Source organism: Maniola jurtina, chromosome Z (genome assembly GCF_905333055.1).
Source record: "Maniola jurtina chromosome Z, ilManJurt1.1, whole genome shotgun sequence".
Taxonomy (NCBI): domain Eukaryota; kingdom Metazoa; phylum Arthropoda; class Insecta; order Lepidoptera; family Nymphalidae; genus Maniola; species Maniola jurtina.
The window spans coordinates 14,412,374-14,428,764 of NC_060058.1; the positions used below are offsets into that span (position 1 = coordinate 14,412,374).

General features: G+C 37.8%; 2 protein-coding genes across 2 annotated transcripts in view; one reads left to right on the top strand and one right to left on the bottom strand.

The window, feature by feature from the left end:
• LOC123880242 (dynein axonemal heavy chain 6) overlaps positions 1 to 16,391 on the bottom strand; it is an 84,583-nt gene that overhangs the window by 27,721 nt on the left and 40,471 nt on the right. Inside the window, exons 43-46 of the mRNA XM_045928239.1 lie at positions 1,412 to 1,573; positions 703 to 789; positions 521 to 610; positions 222 to 418 (exon numbers count right to left, since the gene is read on the bottom strand). Coding sequence (XP_045784195.1) covers positions 222 to 418; positions 521 to 610; positions 703 to 789; positions 1,412 to 1,573 — 536 coding nt within the window. The remainder of the gene's footprint in view (positions 1 to 221; positions 419 to 520; positions 611 to 702; positions 790 to 1,411; positions 1,574 to 16,391) is intronic.
• On the top strand, positions 12,777 to 14,600 carry LOC123880276. The gene is made up of 2 exons (XM_045928322.1): positions 12,777 to 13,188; positions 13,987 to 14,600. Exons 1-2 carry the CDS (start codon positions 12,950 to 12,952, stop codon positions 14,447 to 14,449), a joined length of 702 nt encoding a protein of 233 aa, XP_045784278.1. The 5' UTR covers positions 12,777 to 12,949; the 3' UTR covers positions 14,450 to 14,600.

The window sequence follows — 16,391 nt, forward strand, 5'->3', positions numbered from 1 at the left end:
TATCTGTGTCTCTGTGTATCTGTCTGTGGCATCGTAGCGCCTAAGCGAATGAACCGATTTTAATTTAGTTTTTTGTTTGAAAGGTGGCTTGATCGAGAGTGTTCTTAGCTATAATCCAAGAAAATCGGTTCAGCCGTTTGAAAGTTATCAGCTCTTTTCTAGTTACTGTAACCTTCACTTGTCGGGGGTGTTATAAATTTTTAATTTACACATGTACTTACTTAGCACCAAGCAGTATACAAACGGGTTCCATGACAAAGCGTACAAGGGGCGGCGGCTTCTGAAAAGCTTTAAGCTCATTGATATCAGCCTTGTTCAGTGCTTTAAGCGCATTTCGAGCTGCATCCATTGCTGGCATGGCCATTGCTAGATCCGCTTTAGCTTCGTCTGCTATTTGTTTTACTTCTTCCGCTTTTATCTAAAGTATTTTATTAAAAAATCATCAAATGAATCTATTACTGGTTTAAGACTGGTCCTACTGTCTGTTATGTACTAAACCTATAATAATAAATTATGTTACCTTGGCTTCGGCTTCATCTTTCAAAACGGCCTTCTTTACTTCATCTGCTGCCGCTTGTTCTACTTTGAGTCGGGCCACGAGAGCTTTACCCTAAAATTTAAAATAATATGCCTACCTACATCATCTGTATCGTAAGTTATCTTGGGATAAGCATCGTCAAATCTAGGTTCAATCACAATTACCTCTGCTGCCTTTTTGGCGAGAATCGGTTCCATATCACGCACTTGCTGTTCCATAACACCCACAACTTGGTACGTTTCATACAGTTTCTAAAACAAGAAATATTTAGCGAACTTGTAAAACTTCTATAGAAAAATTATAACGCTGCTTAGGTAAGTAATTGAGTCGAATATAATTTTGGTTTCGGAAAATTAAAGAGTTCCCATGGGATTTATAAACCTAAATCCACGCAGATTATTTGTCACTAGATAACAAGATAAAGTTAAACACTTAAAATAAGGTCAAACAGCACTAAAATCCGACTTCTACACGTGAACTGCCGATAAATAGCGATAGATATAGTGTTAAATTATTTTTCTGTCGCTCAGTGTATTCTAACACTGTATCATATTTATATTTATGAACTCAGAAATTTTTCCTCTTTCATTTGATATCCCACTCGATACAATAGCAAAAAAATTGGAGAGTCCAAATTTTTGCATGTAACAATCGTGAGGTTGATTTTTTCGTATAAAATGTAGTCTACGTCATTCGGACCGTAATAACCAATCGATTGACCTCTCATTCATCAAAATCGGCTCAGTAGTTTAGACGCTACGCTCAGCAGTTTGGAACACACATGAATACAAACCTACATACATACATACATAGACTGCTAAAATCATAACCTTTCCAGGCTTTGCCGTAGTCGGATAAAAATAAAGGTAAAACCTGCAAGCCACAAGAAATCCTGTCGCGACCGCGCAATATCTCCTGCTGTTTCTTGTCGAGCAAAGTTAGGTAGAGCTTTAGTAAGTCGAGGTAACTGCTCGGTGTAGTGTAGAAGTAGCGACGCATCTCGTCGTACAGCCGGCTCGTCATTATATCCACGTCCTGATGACACATCCAGTAATTTATCCTATATGTAGGTATATCTACTTAATAATTTAAATTTAAATTATTTAATTACTATGTAATATGATATTATAAAGATGCAATTGTAGTATACATGGTGTGATTAGATCGCTAGCGAAAACTTAGCACTATTATTATATTATACTATATATAGCTCGATTACCACTCACTCACTGACTCACTCATTGACATAATTGTTCTCCTAGAAAGAGAAGGAAAATGATATAATGATGTAGGGGAGATGTGTTTGGATTCGGGAACCCTCTGGGGAAAAATTATGACATTTCGGAAAAACAAGATGGCGGCCGAGGTGATTTTTGCAGCTCCTTTGTTTTTTAAGGGACTCCGTTCAAACTTGCAACTATTAAAGAATGTAGTAAATGGTTAACAGAAAATGCAGAAAAAATTGGAAAAACAAGATGGCGGCCGAGCCGTAGCGTTTTCAAAATTTTCATTTTTCGACCCCGAACCGCGGCGCCACAGATCCAAGACGGGGTAGTCGAGGATAACTATTTTTTCGTGTTTCGCCCACGATTATCCTGTATTTTGACAGAACGGGAGTGGTTTTAAAAAATTCAAGATGGCGGCTGTCGTGGCGGCCGTTTTGTTAGAGGTACGAAAAAACGCAATTTTAAAAGTTAAATATCTCAAAGTTGGCAACATCGGAGCGATTCGGCTTCTATGAAGCGGTTGTACGTATAGACTCGAGGTATAGATCGGTGGGAAAAAATTACCCCATTTTTAGGGAAATTTCAAGATTTTCGGGAAATTGTAAAAAATCGAAATACGCACTTTTAGCAAAATCCGAGTATGAGTGATTACGTGTTTTGCTCGTACAAATGACATTTGGGTATTTTTGTCGCCGGAGACTGGCAACACTGGAATTTATCAAAGAAAAAGTGATTTTCGACATGGTCTTTTTTAGGGGCGATCGGTTCGCCTGGGTGCGAGCGAGATGAGAGATTGAAACGTCATCGGGAGCGGTATATCCTGCAGTTAATAGGAAAATTATGAAACCGTGTAAAATCTTTCTGTGAAACGAGTTGGCGGCCATTTTGTATTTTTTTTAATTTTTCGAAATTTTGATCACGTTTTTGAGGCAGTTGGCAACATTTTGGAAAGTCAATATGTATGAATCGATTGTGTATCTCGGCTGGCAGTATGGAGATATGCAACCAGTGTTGCCACTTTTGGGGAGATTTTCGAGATTTTCAACTAAGAAACTCCTGTAAAATTTTGTATGAAAAATTTTTTTTTCACTGATGGTGTTGTATAGAAAACAAAAACTTAGTAAGCCAAAATTATGGAGACAGCTGATGATTGAGGATTTCGGAGACGGGTGAAGGGCCCGCTTAAGGTATTGAAGATAGGTGGAGGGTGCTCGAGCAAATGTCATTCATGACGTCATCCAATTGCCAAAAAGCTGAAAAAAAATTCAAAATAGCGAAAAAAAGATGGCCGCCATACAAATTTCGCCGGCGTCCAGCTCGGAGGGTATAAAAGATGGAGGTGCGGTTTCTTGGCAAAAGAGGATCAGAATCCAAAGATTTACTCGATGAATAGAAAAAAAATTCAAAATGGCGGAATTTAATTTTCCATACATTTTGTATGGTGAATATTGAATGCCTCATTCTCCTAGAAAGAGACGGATAACGATACGATAATGTAGGGGAGATATGTTTTGGTGCGCAATATGAGTAGGGAAAAATTATGACATTTCAGAAAAACAAGATGGCGGCCTATATGATTTTTGCAACTCTTTTGTTTTCCAACCGATTTCGTTGAAACTCGCAATCTTTGAAGAATGTATTAAATAATTAATAGAAAAAGTGGAAAATTTTGGAAAAACAAGATGGCCGCCGTACAAATTTCGTCGGTGTCTATCTCGGAGGCTATAAAAGATGGAAGAGTGGTTTCTTGGCAAAAGATGATCAGGGTCCGAAGGTCTACTCGGTGGAACAAACTCTGCATGCTCGCGGACCACTTTAGTGGTCCGCGCACCCACGCACCCTACTTCATTACCCTCAACTACCCCGTTTTTACAAAAAATGATATGGATGTCGTTTTCAGAGTTTTCCAGGGTGCTGATTTTGATAAAGACATTTATTTTGAAATCCAAGATGGCGGACATGCCTTTTTTAAGAAAAAAATCGATATGGGTGTCGTTTTATGGTGTTTTCGCGGTGAATTTTGCATCTTAATAACTCGATTCGGTTTAATACAATAAAGCTAAACATTACCACGTCACGCGAGCTGCTTTAGCAGCTCGCGCACCGAGCAAAACACTAGTTATACTATATATAGCTCGATTACCACTCACTGACTCACTCACTCATTGACATAATTGTTCTCCTAGAAGGAGACGGAAAATGATATAGTGATGTAAGGGAGTTGTGTTCGGTTTCGGGAACCCTCTGGGGAAAAATTATGACATTTCAGAAAAACAAGATGGCGGCCGGTGTGATTTTTGCAGCTCCGTTGTTTTCCAACCGATTTCGTTGAATTTTGCAAACTTTCAAGAAATTGGTTACAAATTAATAAAAAAAGTAGAAAAAATTGAAAAAACAAAATGGCGGCCGAGCCGTAGCGTTTTCAAAATTTTCATTTTTCGACCCCTAACCGCAGCGCCACAGATCCGAGACGGGGTAATCGAGGATAATTATTTTTTCGTGTTTCGCCCACGATTATCCTGTATTTTGACAGAACGGGAGTGGTTTTTAAAAATTCAAGATGGCGGCTGTCATGGCGGCCGTTATGTTAGAGGTACGAAAAAACGCAATTTTAAAAGTTAAATATCCCAAAGTTGGCAACATCGGAGCGATTCGGCTTCTATGAAGCGGTTGTACGTATTGATTCGAGGTATAGATCGGTGGGAAAAAATTACCCCATTTTTAGGGAAATTTCAAGATTTTCGGGAAATTGTAAAAAATAGAAATACGCACTTTTAGCAAAATCCGAGTATGAGTGATTATGTGTTTTGCTCGTACAAATGACATTTGGGTATTTTTGTCACCGGAGACTGGCAACACTGGAATTTATCAAAGTAAAAGTGATTTTCGACACGGTCTTTTTCACGGTATCCCCTTTCGTGTGGGTGCGAGCGAGAGGAAAGATTGAAACGTCATCGCGAGCAGTATATCCTGTAGTTAATAGGAAAATTATGAAACCGTGTAAAATCTTTGTGTGAAACGAGTTGGCGGCCATTTTGTATTTTTTTTAATTTTTCGAAATTTTGATCACGTTTTTGAGGCAGTTGGCAACATTTTGGAAAGTCAATATGTATGAATCGATTGTGTGACTCAGCCGGCAATATCGAAATATAGAAACAGTGTTGCCACTTTTGGGGAGATTTACGAGATTTTCAACTAAGAAACTCCTGTAAAATTTTGTATGAAAAATTTTTTTTTCACTGATGGTATCGTATAGAAAACAAAAAGTTAGTAAGCCAAAATTATGGAGAGAGCTGATGATTGAGGGTTTCGGAGACGGGTGGAGGGCCCGCTTAAGGTATTGAAGATAGGTGGGGGGTGCTCGAGCAAATGTCATTCATGACGTCATCCAATTGCCAAAAAGCTGAAAAAAAATTCAAAATGGCGAAGAAAAGATGGCCGCCATACAAATTTCGCCGGTGTCCAGCTCGGAGGGTATAAAAGATGGAAGTGTGGTTTCTTGGCAAGAGATGATCAGGGTCCGAAGGTCTACTCGATGAATAGAAAAAAAATTCAAAATGGCGGATTTTTTTTCCCCATAGAAAATGTATGGCGAATATTGAATGTCTCATTCTCCTAGAAAGAGACGGAAAACGATACGATAATGTAGGACAGATGTGTTTGGCTGGTGGAAGCAAGTAGGGAAAAATTATGACATTTCAGAAAAACAAGATGGCGACCGACGTGATTTTTGCAACTCTTTTGTTTTCCAACCGATTTCGTTGAAACTCACAATCTTTGAAGAAAGTAGTAAACGATTGATAGAAAAAGTGGAATTTTTTGGAAAAACAAGATGGCCGCCGTACAAATTTCGTCGGTGTCTATCTCGGAGGCTATAAAAGATGGAAGAGTGGTTTCATGGCAAAAGATGATCAGGATCCGAAGGTCTACTCGGTGAAACAAACTCTGCATGCTCGTGGACCACTTTAGTGGTCCGCGCACCCGCGCACCCTACTAAATTATTATCCTAATTTTCAAAAAATAATATGGATATCGTTTTCAGGGTTTTTCAGGGTGCTGATTTTGATAATGACATTTATTTTCAAATCCAAGATGGCGGACTTACATTTTCTACAAAAAATAGAAATGCCTGTCATTTTATGGGGTTTTTCGGGGTGAATTGTGTATCTTAATAAATCAATTTGGTTTGATATAATAAAGTTAACCTTACCACGTCACGTGAGCTGCTTTAGCAGCTCGCGCACCGAGCAAAAACTAGTAATTTTTATATTTATAAATTGATTGTAATACCATGACAAAATCATTTCACTTCGGGGTAACAACCATTTAAATTTCAGCATGTATACTATAGTTAGCCAGTTATATTATTTGTGTATAATTAAATTAAAATAAAAAGGTTAGATAGAGGCATAACACATGGTTTAAAATATAAGAATTAGTAAATATTTCGGATTGTCAGAGTCTATCTTCCGCTTTTCTTATCTTGTCTATCTTCCGCTGAAAAACCTGGTCAAAAATGTTAAATTAAAGTAGGCTTTCGGACTTCTTTTTTATGCTTTTTGAGAAGAATGCTCTTTTAGAGATGGCCATACGTTGTATCTATTCATAACTTTAAACTGTTGTATATATGTATTTTATCATGTATAACATTGTAAAAGTGTATAATTAAGTGTGCCTAATATGAGGAAATCAAATCCCTATCCCGTTTACGTACAGTGAACCTTAACTTTTTTTTATTTATTAAAGTTATACAAAGTGCATGATATTATTTCTGCTACATGCAGTGCCACAAAAACTACAGTCAGTATTAGTAGACACTGTGTTAACTTTATAAAACATAATATTATAAAACTATAAAAACTAGTATAATCACAAATGTGTAGATTGTAAGTATATAACAAGCTTAAGCTAATGGTTAGGTTAGAAAAATTTGCAACTCAAAGCTAAGCTACTTGAAAAGGTACTTCAAATCCTTTGATATCAATGTGTTCTGTAGATGAACAGATTATGATAGCAATATTATACAGTGTGTAACCAGAACCCTAGCAAAAAAAAGACAGATTACTGATAAAAAACCACAAAAAACGCGGAAAAAAACTGTATTTAAAAAAAAATCACAATATATTGCCAATTAAACATCTGACTGACGCTAGAGGTCAACGGATGTTGCGGAAGTAGGCCACTCGGAGTCAAGGCCGCGTCGTAGGTGGGGCACTGTCTCGAATTTTGCACGCTATACATTGCGGGTTTGAAAAATACTAAACCACTAAAACTACAAGATAAGGCAATTGGTTATTGGCATTGGATTTTGTTAAGGTAGCATAATAATTAGGGATGTTATGGATATATAATTTCGGATCCGGATATGGATATGGATATTGGTAAAAAATAATATCGGTTTCGGTTACGGTTATGGATATTAAATTATTTCGGATTATCCGATAGTTTCGGTTACGGATATTAATTTTTTAAGGAACTGTAAAATGTGAACTGATGAAGGTGTCGCATTCCAGCGGAGTGCACAGTTAATTCGTACGAGTGTAGTATTTAGTTAGACTCCGCCCTATCCGAAACTATCCAAAACTTTTATTACGGATTCAGTTACGGTTACGGATATTTTTTTATTTCGGATATCCGATAGTTTCGGTTACGGATATGGATATCCATAACAACACTAATAATAATAACGCTAAGTTTTTGATACACGCTGTATAGTTTTTACCGTGTTCTACGCTGGAACGTTTCACGTCGGCGCGCGCGCTTTTCCAAACGGTTTCCGTTGAACGCGCTTCAGGGAATTCGTTGTTAATGATGTTTTATCATACCATCAGATTTATGAACACTAGGTATAGCACGCCGCATATACTGAAACTCGACTACTACCCGCGATGAATGAGGTGTTCATCGATTCGTTATTATGGTCCGGGTGAGATATAGGCTACATTTTTAACCCCCGACCCAAAAAGAGGGGTGTTATAAGTTTGACGCGTGTATCTGTGTATCTGTGTGTCTGTGTATCTGTGTGTCTGTGTATCTGTGTATCTGTGTATCTGTGTATCTGTCTGTGGCATCGTAGCGCCTAACCGAATGAACCGATTTTGATTTAGTTTTTTTTGTTTGAAAGGTGGCTTGATCGAGAGTGTTCTTAGCTATAATCTAAAAAAATTGGTTCAGCCGTTTAAGAGTTATCAGCTCTTTTCTAGTTTTCTTGTAGAAAAGAAGGTTAGATAACCGTTAGGTTCTTAATATTAGGTATGTCAATAGACAAATGTCAAGCTGTCAAGATGGACAACTACATAATTATTTATTTGAAAATGATGTTTTGGAAAACTCAAATATTTTGGATCGTCGGGGGTGTTATAAATTTTTAATTTACACTTGTATACGAAAAAATCGACCTTACGGATGTAACATCGAAAAAAGTGGGTGTCTCCAAATTTTTTTTACACTTATAGCACAAGTAATGGGAAAAATCCAGTAACCGTGAATTTGTTGTTACCATCGATGGTTGTTACATCATTAAAAAACCGGCCAAGTGCGAGTCGGATTCGTGCACTGAGGGTTCCGAACGAGGGATTTATCCAGGTGTCCGTGACGTAAGACATTACATTATCCCCATGTTGCATAATCTACTATTACTAAATCACTCTCGTTTACGATCGTACGGAGCGGATCCTTCGGTGCGGTTTTTTATTCGCCAGGAATGCTTTCAGATAATCGGATTTTCACCGACTTTATTGGATTACCTAATTAACTATTAGCATTAGTCATAGGACTATGCAACCGCGACGCGCCGTAGGAATAAAAATGCCTGTTGAAAAATAATATCACCGCGTTACATCTTGCAGCTTTGCTCATAAACTTTATAAGGCGTTACATCTTTTATTATTATCAAAGACCAATAATATTGAGATTCTATATTCATTATATTATATAAACTTTTACAATCTTCTGAATCATTTACCACTGGTTCGGAATGCCTTTTATATTACCCCTTGAACCGAGAAGAACCCATAAGAAACCCGCGGTTGAATCTTTGAAAAGAGCAAAATAAAAATTCGTAAAGAGCATGTCGAAATCTATAAAATCACCAATTTTCGAAACTCCCGAAAATTTTTCCAGGTAAAACTACCAAATGACTGGACTATAAGGGGTGTGATGAGCACATCACAGAACAGCATAGCGCAGCATAGCTCAGTGTTGATTGGTCACCCTAACGTGTTAACTGCTGATATCCTTTCTATGTCGTACTGTTTACGTGGAAAAAAATCATTATCTAATTGTAACGCCTGATTGCAATAGTTTGAGATACGTAAAGATAAAAACCCGCTCAATGTCAAACTAGTTAATTAAATCGTTTAGTTCCAACGCTGTTGCGCCTGCGATGCGTGGGCTGTGTTGCGGCTTGCGAGTAACTCTTAGATTGTCTATATTGATTAATTGCGCACGCATCTGTACCTATTTGCTTATTACCGACTTCAACAATTGGGTTATTTTTAAGGTTACGTACCTCAAAAGGAAAAAGGGAACCCTTATAGGATCACTTTGTTGTCTGTCTCTATGTCTGTCTGTCAAGAAAACTTATTTCCTTATAAACTTTCCGTTGATCTAGAATCATGAAATTTGGCAGGTGTGTAGATCTTACAGGACAAGTAAAGAAAAAATCCGAAAGCCGTGAATTTGTGGTTACATCACAAAGAACCATGAAGTCGCTAAAACAACCTTAACAAATCATGCATCAGCTGATTAAAGTAATTTTGTTAGGGTTCTTTCAAACGTACCACACGACCATACAACATCGTCAAAAATATAGCATGAAATTGTATAGAAGGATTGTATAAAAAGGATTATTGAAATTATAGGAAAGGTTCGGAATAAGTTGCTTTAACAGTGTTGATAGTTCTAATAAGTTTAAAAAATACCCGGCCGATAAAATCAACGATATAAAATATGTAAGTATGCATAATTTGTAGGTACATGTTATAAGAAATAAACAAATCGATGTATCTCGTATTATGTCTATATTTGACTTGGTGATGGAGTGTGGGTTTCTGTTATTAATGAATACATAATTTTATGTCCCGCTGCCATTTAATGACGGCAAAATATAAGCGCTGAGCGACCTTCGCTTAAACTTGAACTAACACCTACGAGTACATGCGTCCCTGTTAGGCTGGGAACACATTACCTTGAGTCTCTCTATAGCTACCTCTCATAGCGTTTAAAGAAGATCTCCAAGCAGGTTAGTTTTACCTACTTGCGCTTGATTGCAATCACACCAAATAGTAGGTGATGATTCAACCTATGGTGCAGCGTGCCTGCCTAGAAGATGGTAGATGGAAGGTACTAATATTATAGCTAGCGGGGAAAAGTTGCCGTGAGCAGAGAAGAGTTAAACGCAAAGTTCTGGCTATGCAATATTTTTTTTTAATTATATAGACTAGCGCTTGGCTGCAATAAGACCTGACGATAAGAAGTGATGATGCAGCTTAAGATGGAGCGCGCTTGCCTACAAGTTGCCTATTCACTCTTGACTTGGAGGTACCCATATTATAGGTGGAAGGGAAAACTGATGCCGGAAGGGCGTTCCATATCCTAGCGGTTCGGATAAGAAAAGAGGAACGTTTGACGCTGTCTGAAAGCCAGATGTATAGAGCGTACTTTGGCTTTGCTCAAACTTAAAACACAGTTAAAACGAGACTTTGTGGCTCTGACAAATTATATCTGTCTCATTTTAACTCCAAATAAAATATGAGCAAAGTTAACTAGTACGCTCGATAGATTTCAGTCTGACAACCTTTGCTAGTAGCATTCGAAGAAGAAGTCCGATTTTTAACCGACTTCCAAAAAAGGAGGAGGTTCTCAATTCGTCGGGATCTTTTTTTTTTTTTTTTATATGTATGTTCCCTGATTACTCAAAGACCCCGACCGATTTGGAAAATTTTTTTTTTGTTTGAAAGGGTATACTGTGCAGGTGGTCCCATATAAATTTGGTGAAGATCTGATGAATATCTTCGGAGATGGAGAACAGAACTCCTCAATGGATAAGAGCAAATTGCTCGCGATCACTGTAATAGCTTAGTAAACAGTAAGGTTTTAACTGGGCATAGCATATTATAGTACAGTGGGGCCACTAAAAATTGTGAAATAAAAAATTTTCAAAAGAAAAATAAAACCGACTTCAAAAACCAAAAACACTAAAAAGTAGAAAATAATTTTTGTTTAGCTACACATGTAATGTACCTAGGTATGAAGTCGGGCGAGCTTCACTCTTGGATTTCTAATTTTGTTTTAATATGCTCGCTCGACTTCATACCTAGGTACATTACATGTGTAGCTAAACAAAAATTATTTTCTACTTTTTAGTGTTTTTGGTTTTTGAAGTCGGTTTTATTTTTCTTTTTAGTTTGTGAAGTTGATTGTAATGTTGTATTTTTTACTAACTTTTGCCCGCAACTTCATCCGTGTGATATAGTAGCCTAATACATTCGCGATTAATGTGGCTACCTATCATTGAAATGATTTTCACAATCAGATATAATTTGTTGCGGTGACTTCCCCTTACATACAAGCTCATAAACTAATGGTATAGATTATTGACTAGCGCCTCGGCCCGGATTTATACGGGTAGCCGAAGTGAACAAGAATCTACAGATTTGACTTCCGATCCGAAAATATATTAAACTAGATGATGCCCGCGACTTCGTCCGCGTAGGTTTTTTAAAACCCCGTGGGATTTTCCGGGATAAACAGTTGCTTATGTCAATTTCCGGGGCGAATCCGGGATTTTCAAACATAAGCTCATTGAGATCTGCATCTACTAGTAAGGATACCAGCCAAGCTTTAAATTCCACAAATAATGTCAAATCTTCAAATATTGACAAAGCTTCTCTTAGCTCTATTAATCAAATATCACAGGATAAAGATCCTAACTCTTCTGTGCCGAATGACGAGGAATTTCAGACCAGTCAGACGACAGTGATGCACTAGATACACAAATACTGGACGTGCGACTTCAGAGGTACGGTCTATCATGAAATTGTTGTCTAAAATTTAGAGTGCACTAAAATTTAGAGTTTTTAAATGTAAAATTCATGTTCCGTCCTTTTTTAGCAGTTTTAAAAGGAGCAGGATGCACATACTCCCTTAGTTTAGAAAAAGACAACAGATTCGGGAAATTGTTTATTTAAACTTTTCTTATTATAATAATATAGTGAAGTGACTCTTCAAGCGTAGTCGTATTTATTTACCACCTTGTCACCATATTTACATACATCTACGGTGTAATTGTAGGGCATGTTAAATAGTTGGTCTCAGACAGGGTTACCATCTGTTAAATCTATAATCCAGGACTAGGGACCTACTTGAAACCTCCTTGATTTTAGTCCAAAAATCTGGACGTATCTCTCTATTCTTTTTTTATTGAGTCACAACTTATTTATTCTCATGGTAAACAAATTTTAGAATATTCTCATCTTTTTCTTATCAATGTAATAAGATAAGGGCAAACAAACCACATTTAATTTATAACTGTCACACCTCATTTTTTTACAAATAATGTTTGTAGAGTAGCACTAAAATTCAGAGGCTTTAGTTAGTAAGTCGTTTTCCGTCCTTTTTTATCAATATAAAATAAGATCAATAAAAAAAAGAAGCAGATACTCTAAATTTAGTATAAAAAGAAGTTAAAGTAAGTAAGTTAAAGTTACATGAGACCTATAGAACTTAAGAAATAACATTTATAGTTTAAGTGTGTAGTTCTGTGGGCGGTTCTGAAACAAATAAAATAAAAATAAATAAAATAGAGAAACACATCAGGATCGGCGCCAATTTTCTTCTTTCTTCTTTATTAACCCCCTTCTTTTTTATTAACCCCCGGATAGTATACATAGCTACGCCCGAACGCTGCCGGACGCCTTCCCAACTAGGATAAATCCGGGGAAACCCTGACGGATGGCAGCCCTAGTCTCAGTGCGCGCACGCATACCTTGTGACTCATAGGCGAGTGCTTGTGCGCAATGCCGTCCGCGCGGTCCAGTCGAGTCGCGCACTTCGAGGACATACATACTTGTCACGCTTTTGTGCTAACGAGATACAATCGTACGTAAAGGTTAGAACATCGATTCTTACTTTGTGAATTAAAAACTCGAAACTTGTCGAAGTGAGAAGTAAGTGAGTCTCGACAATGGCGGCGGTGAAGAAGGCGATAGCAATGAGGCAACTGGACTCGATGTTCGGGACTATGACCTTAGAGGGCGAGGGTCGCCATTCCCCATTAGTCAGCTCGACCATCGAGCACGACCCGCATTGCGACGTCCACGGTCGATGCAGCACCCCTTACAGATCGTCGCTGTACCTCCACAGTAGGGAGTCAACCCCTGGATTCAGAGAGTCTGTATCGCCGACCAACGGACTCATTATCAGGTCTGGTTTTTTGATATAGGCCGACAGTAAGAATATAGACCCTTGCTATACTAGAAAATATTGAGTTGCGCTAAATACACGTGCAGCTTTTATCAATTACGTTGTTATAATTCCACAGAAGCTCTTTTATTGTCGCTCTTAGGGAGTCAACTTCTGGATTCAGAGATTCCTTTTCGCCAGCAAACGGACTTGTTATCAGGTCTGTTTTTTTGATATATGACCATTATTTCCCAAAAGCTCTTATTTTTGAAGCAGATTTTTTTACCAGGGGTGTTTAGAAGGTTACGTAGGAAGGTATTTGTGTAATGACGCTTCCTAATACCGATCGTATCCACATTTCATTTAAAACCTTTGCTCATTAAACGCTTTACCATAGTAAGGAGTGTTAGTATTTGTGGGCTTTATAAACATTCCTCGATACGGATCTTTGTATAGAAAGGCTACGGAAAGTCTAACTGTCTGAGTGAATGAACGTGAGCAACTAGTCTATAAAAATACATGTTGTTCCCGTGGTTATACTTAAGTAAACAAAGATTATAATCTGATGAAATTCATATAGTCTTCTCTTTTTTTTGAGAGAATCACAAGTAAATCAGTTTTCTCGTCAATAAATTAAGTTTTTATAAAAATGATTAGTCTTCTTGCGAAAGTACACTACATATTAGTATTTTAGAATGACTTAACAATTTTCGAACGACTTGAAAATATTGCAAGGGTTTATATGAAAGGTTGTTGGCCTATTCGATGTTTGATTAACAAGTAAAAGCAAATGTTTTTTATAATAAATGTGGTAAACAGGCGTAGGGGATCGCTCGTTATACCGGGATCGCCTTCGCGAGACATCGAACACCCTTCGACATTCCCCAGCACTCTACGCAGAGAGCGCCACAGTCCCTCCCAAACGCCTCCAAGGAGAGACACCCCAAGCCCTACACAAAGATATAGTTCAAAGAGGCATTCGATGGGATCATTCCCGAATTTATCAAGAAGCAACATCGTGAATTATAACCGACGAGATTCCCTCAACAGTACTGGCATAAGAGATATGAAGAGAGACTACGTCGTCGGTTCCCTCAACTCTCTATCAAGAAAGAGCTCGATAGATACGAAAAAATCATCAACCGATTCTTTAGATATGTGGCAGTCTACTTGGGACTTTGATCGACATAAAAGTAATTCATCACTGGCGTCTGATGAAAGACTGTCTTGCGGACACAATAAGGTAACTATATTGAACAGTACTTCACTGTTGTCTGTGTGAAATGTAGGCCCTTGTACATGCTGGACCAGTGCACTTGGACCAACTTTTACATCACTACTTGGCGTATTTTGCTCGTTCACACAATAATTGGTATACATTGGCCCAGTGCGTTGGTCCAATGTTTACTAGTACCTTAGTAAATAACATACGAGCATCATTCAATTCAAGTCTGATAATAAATATACACAACGACCAATAATAACCATTTTAGTATTATTTATTGCGAAACACAATGTCTAATTTAGAAGCCATCTGGTGAGGTCATACTTTTAGGAGGCAGTCATAATATTTCACACTTTTTTATTGATTTTGATTCCGCCCTCTATCGTCGTGCTTATTGATTTTAATTCTGTTGTACACAATATCTAAACTGAATATTTATAGGTAATCTAGCGCTATTCTTTTCGGCAAGAAGCATAATGAAAGGAATAGCAATACACTTAGAGCTGTCATTTTAAACTAGAGATTGCGTACCTACCTACGTCTTTCAATTTCTAAACAGTATAATATCTAGTCTACCTAAACGCAAACTCCTGTAAAATTTTGTATGAAAAATTTTTTTTTTCACTGATGGTGTCGTATAGAAAACAAAAACTTAGTAAGCCAAAATTATGGAGAGAGCTGATGATTGAGGATATCGGAGACGGGTGGAGGGCCCGCTTAAGGTATTGAGGATAGGTGGGGGATGCTCGAGCAAATGTCATTCATGACATCATCCAATTGCCAAAAAGCTGAAAAAAATTTCAAAATGGCGAAGAAAAGATGGCCGCCATACAAATTTCGCCGGTGTCCAGCTCGGAGGGTATAAAAGATGGAAGTGTGGTTTCTGGGAAGAAGATGATCAGGATCTGAAGGTCTACTCGATAATTAGAAAAAAAAAATCAAAATGGCGGATTTTTTTTTCCCATAGAAAATGTATGGCGAATATTGAATGTCTCATTCTCCTAGAAAGAGCCGGAAAACGATACAATAATGTAGGGGAGATGTGTTCGGGTGGGGGAGGCGAGTAGGGAGAAATTATGACATTTCAGAAAAACAAGATGGCGACCGACGTGATTTTTGCAACTCTATTGTTTTCCAACCGATTTCGCTGAAACTCGCAATCTTTGAAGAATGTAGTAAACGATTAATAGAAAAAGTGGAAAATTTTGAAAAAACAAGATGGCCGCCGTACAAATTTCGTCGGTGTCTATCTCGGAGGCTATAAAAGATGGAAGAGTAGTTTCTTGGCAAAAGATGATCAGGATCCGAAGGTCTACTCGGTTAAACAAACTCTGCATGCTCGCGGACCACTTTAGTGGTCCGCGCACCCACGCACCCTACTAAATTATTATCCTAATTTACAAAAAATAATATGGATATCGTTTTCAGGGTTTTTCTGGGTGCTGATTTTGATAACGACATTTATTTTCAAATCCAAGATGGCGGACTTACATTTTCTACAAAAAATAGAAATGCCTGTCATTTTATGGGGTTTTTCGGGGTGAATTATGTATCTTAATAAATTGAAAAATTTGGAAATAGCTGATGATCGAGGATGTCGGAGACGGGTGAAGGGTCCGCTCAAGGTATTGAAGATAGGTGGGGGGTGCTCGACCAAATGTCATTCATGACGTCATCCAATTGCCAAAAAGCTGAAAAAAAAAATGGCGAAGAAAAGATGGCCGCCATACAAATTTCGCCGGCGTCCAGCTCGGAGGGTATAAAAGATGGAGGTGCGGTTTCGTGGCAAAAGAGGATCAGGATCCAAAGGTCTAATCGATGAATAGAAAAAAAATTCAAAATGGCGGAATTTATTTTCCCATACATTTTGTATGGCGAATATTGAATGTCTCATTCTCCTAGAAAGAGACAGAAAACGATACATTAATGTATGGGAGATATGTTCGGATGCGCAATAATATGAGTAGGGGAAAATTATGACATTTCAGAAAAACATGAT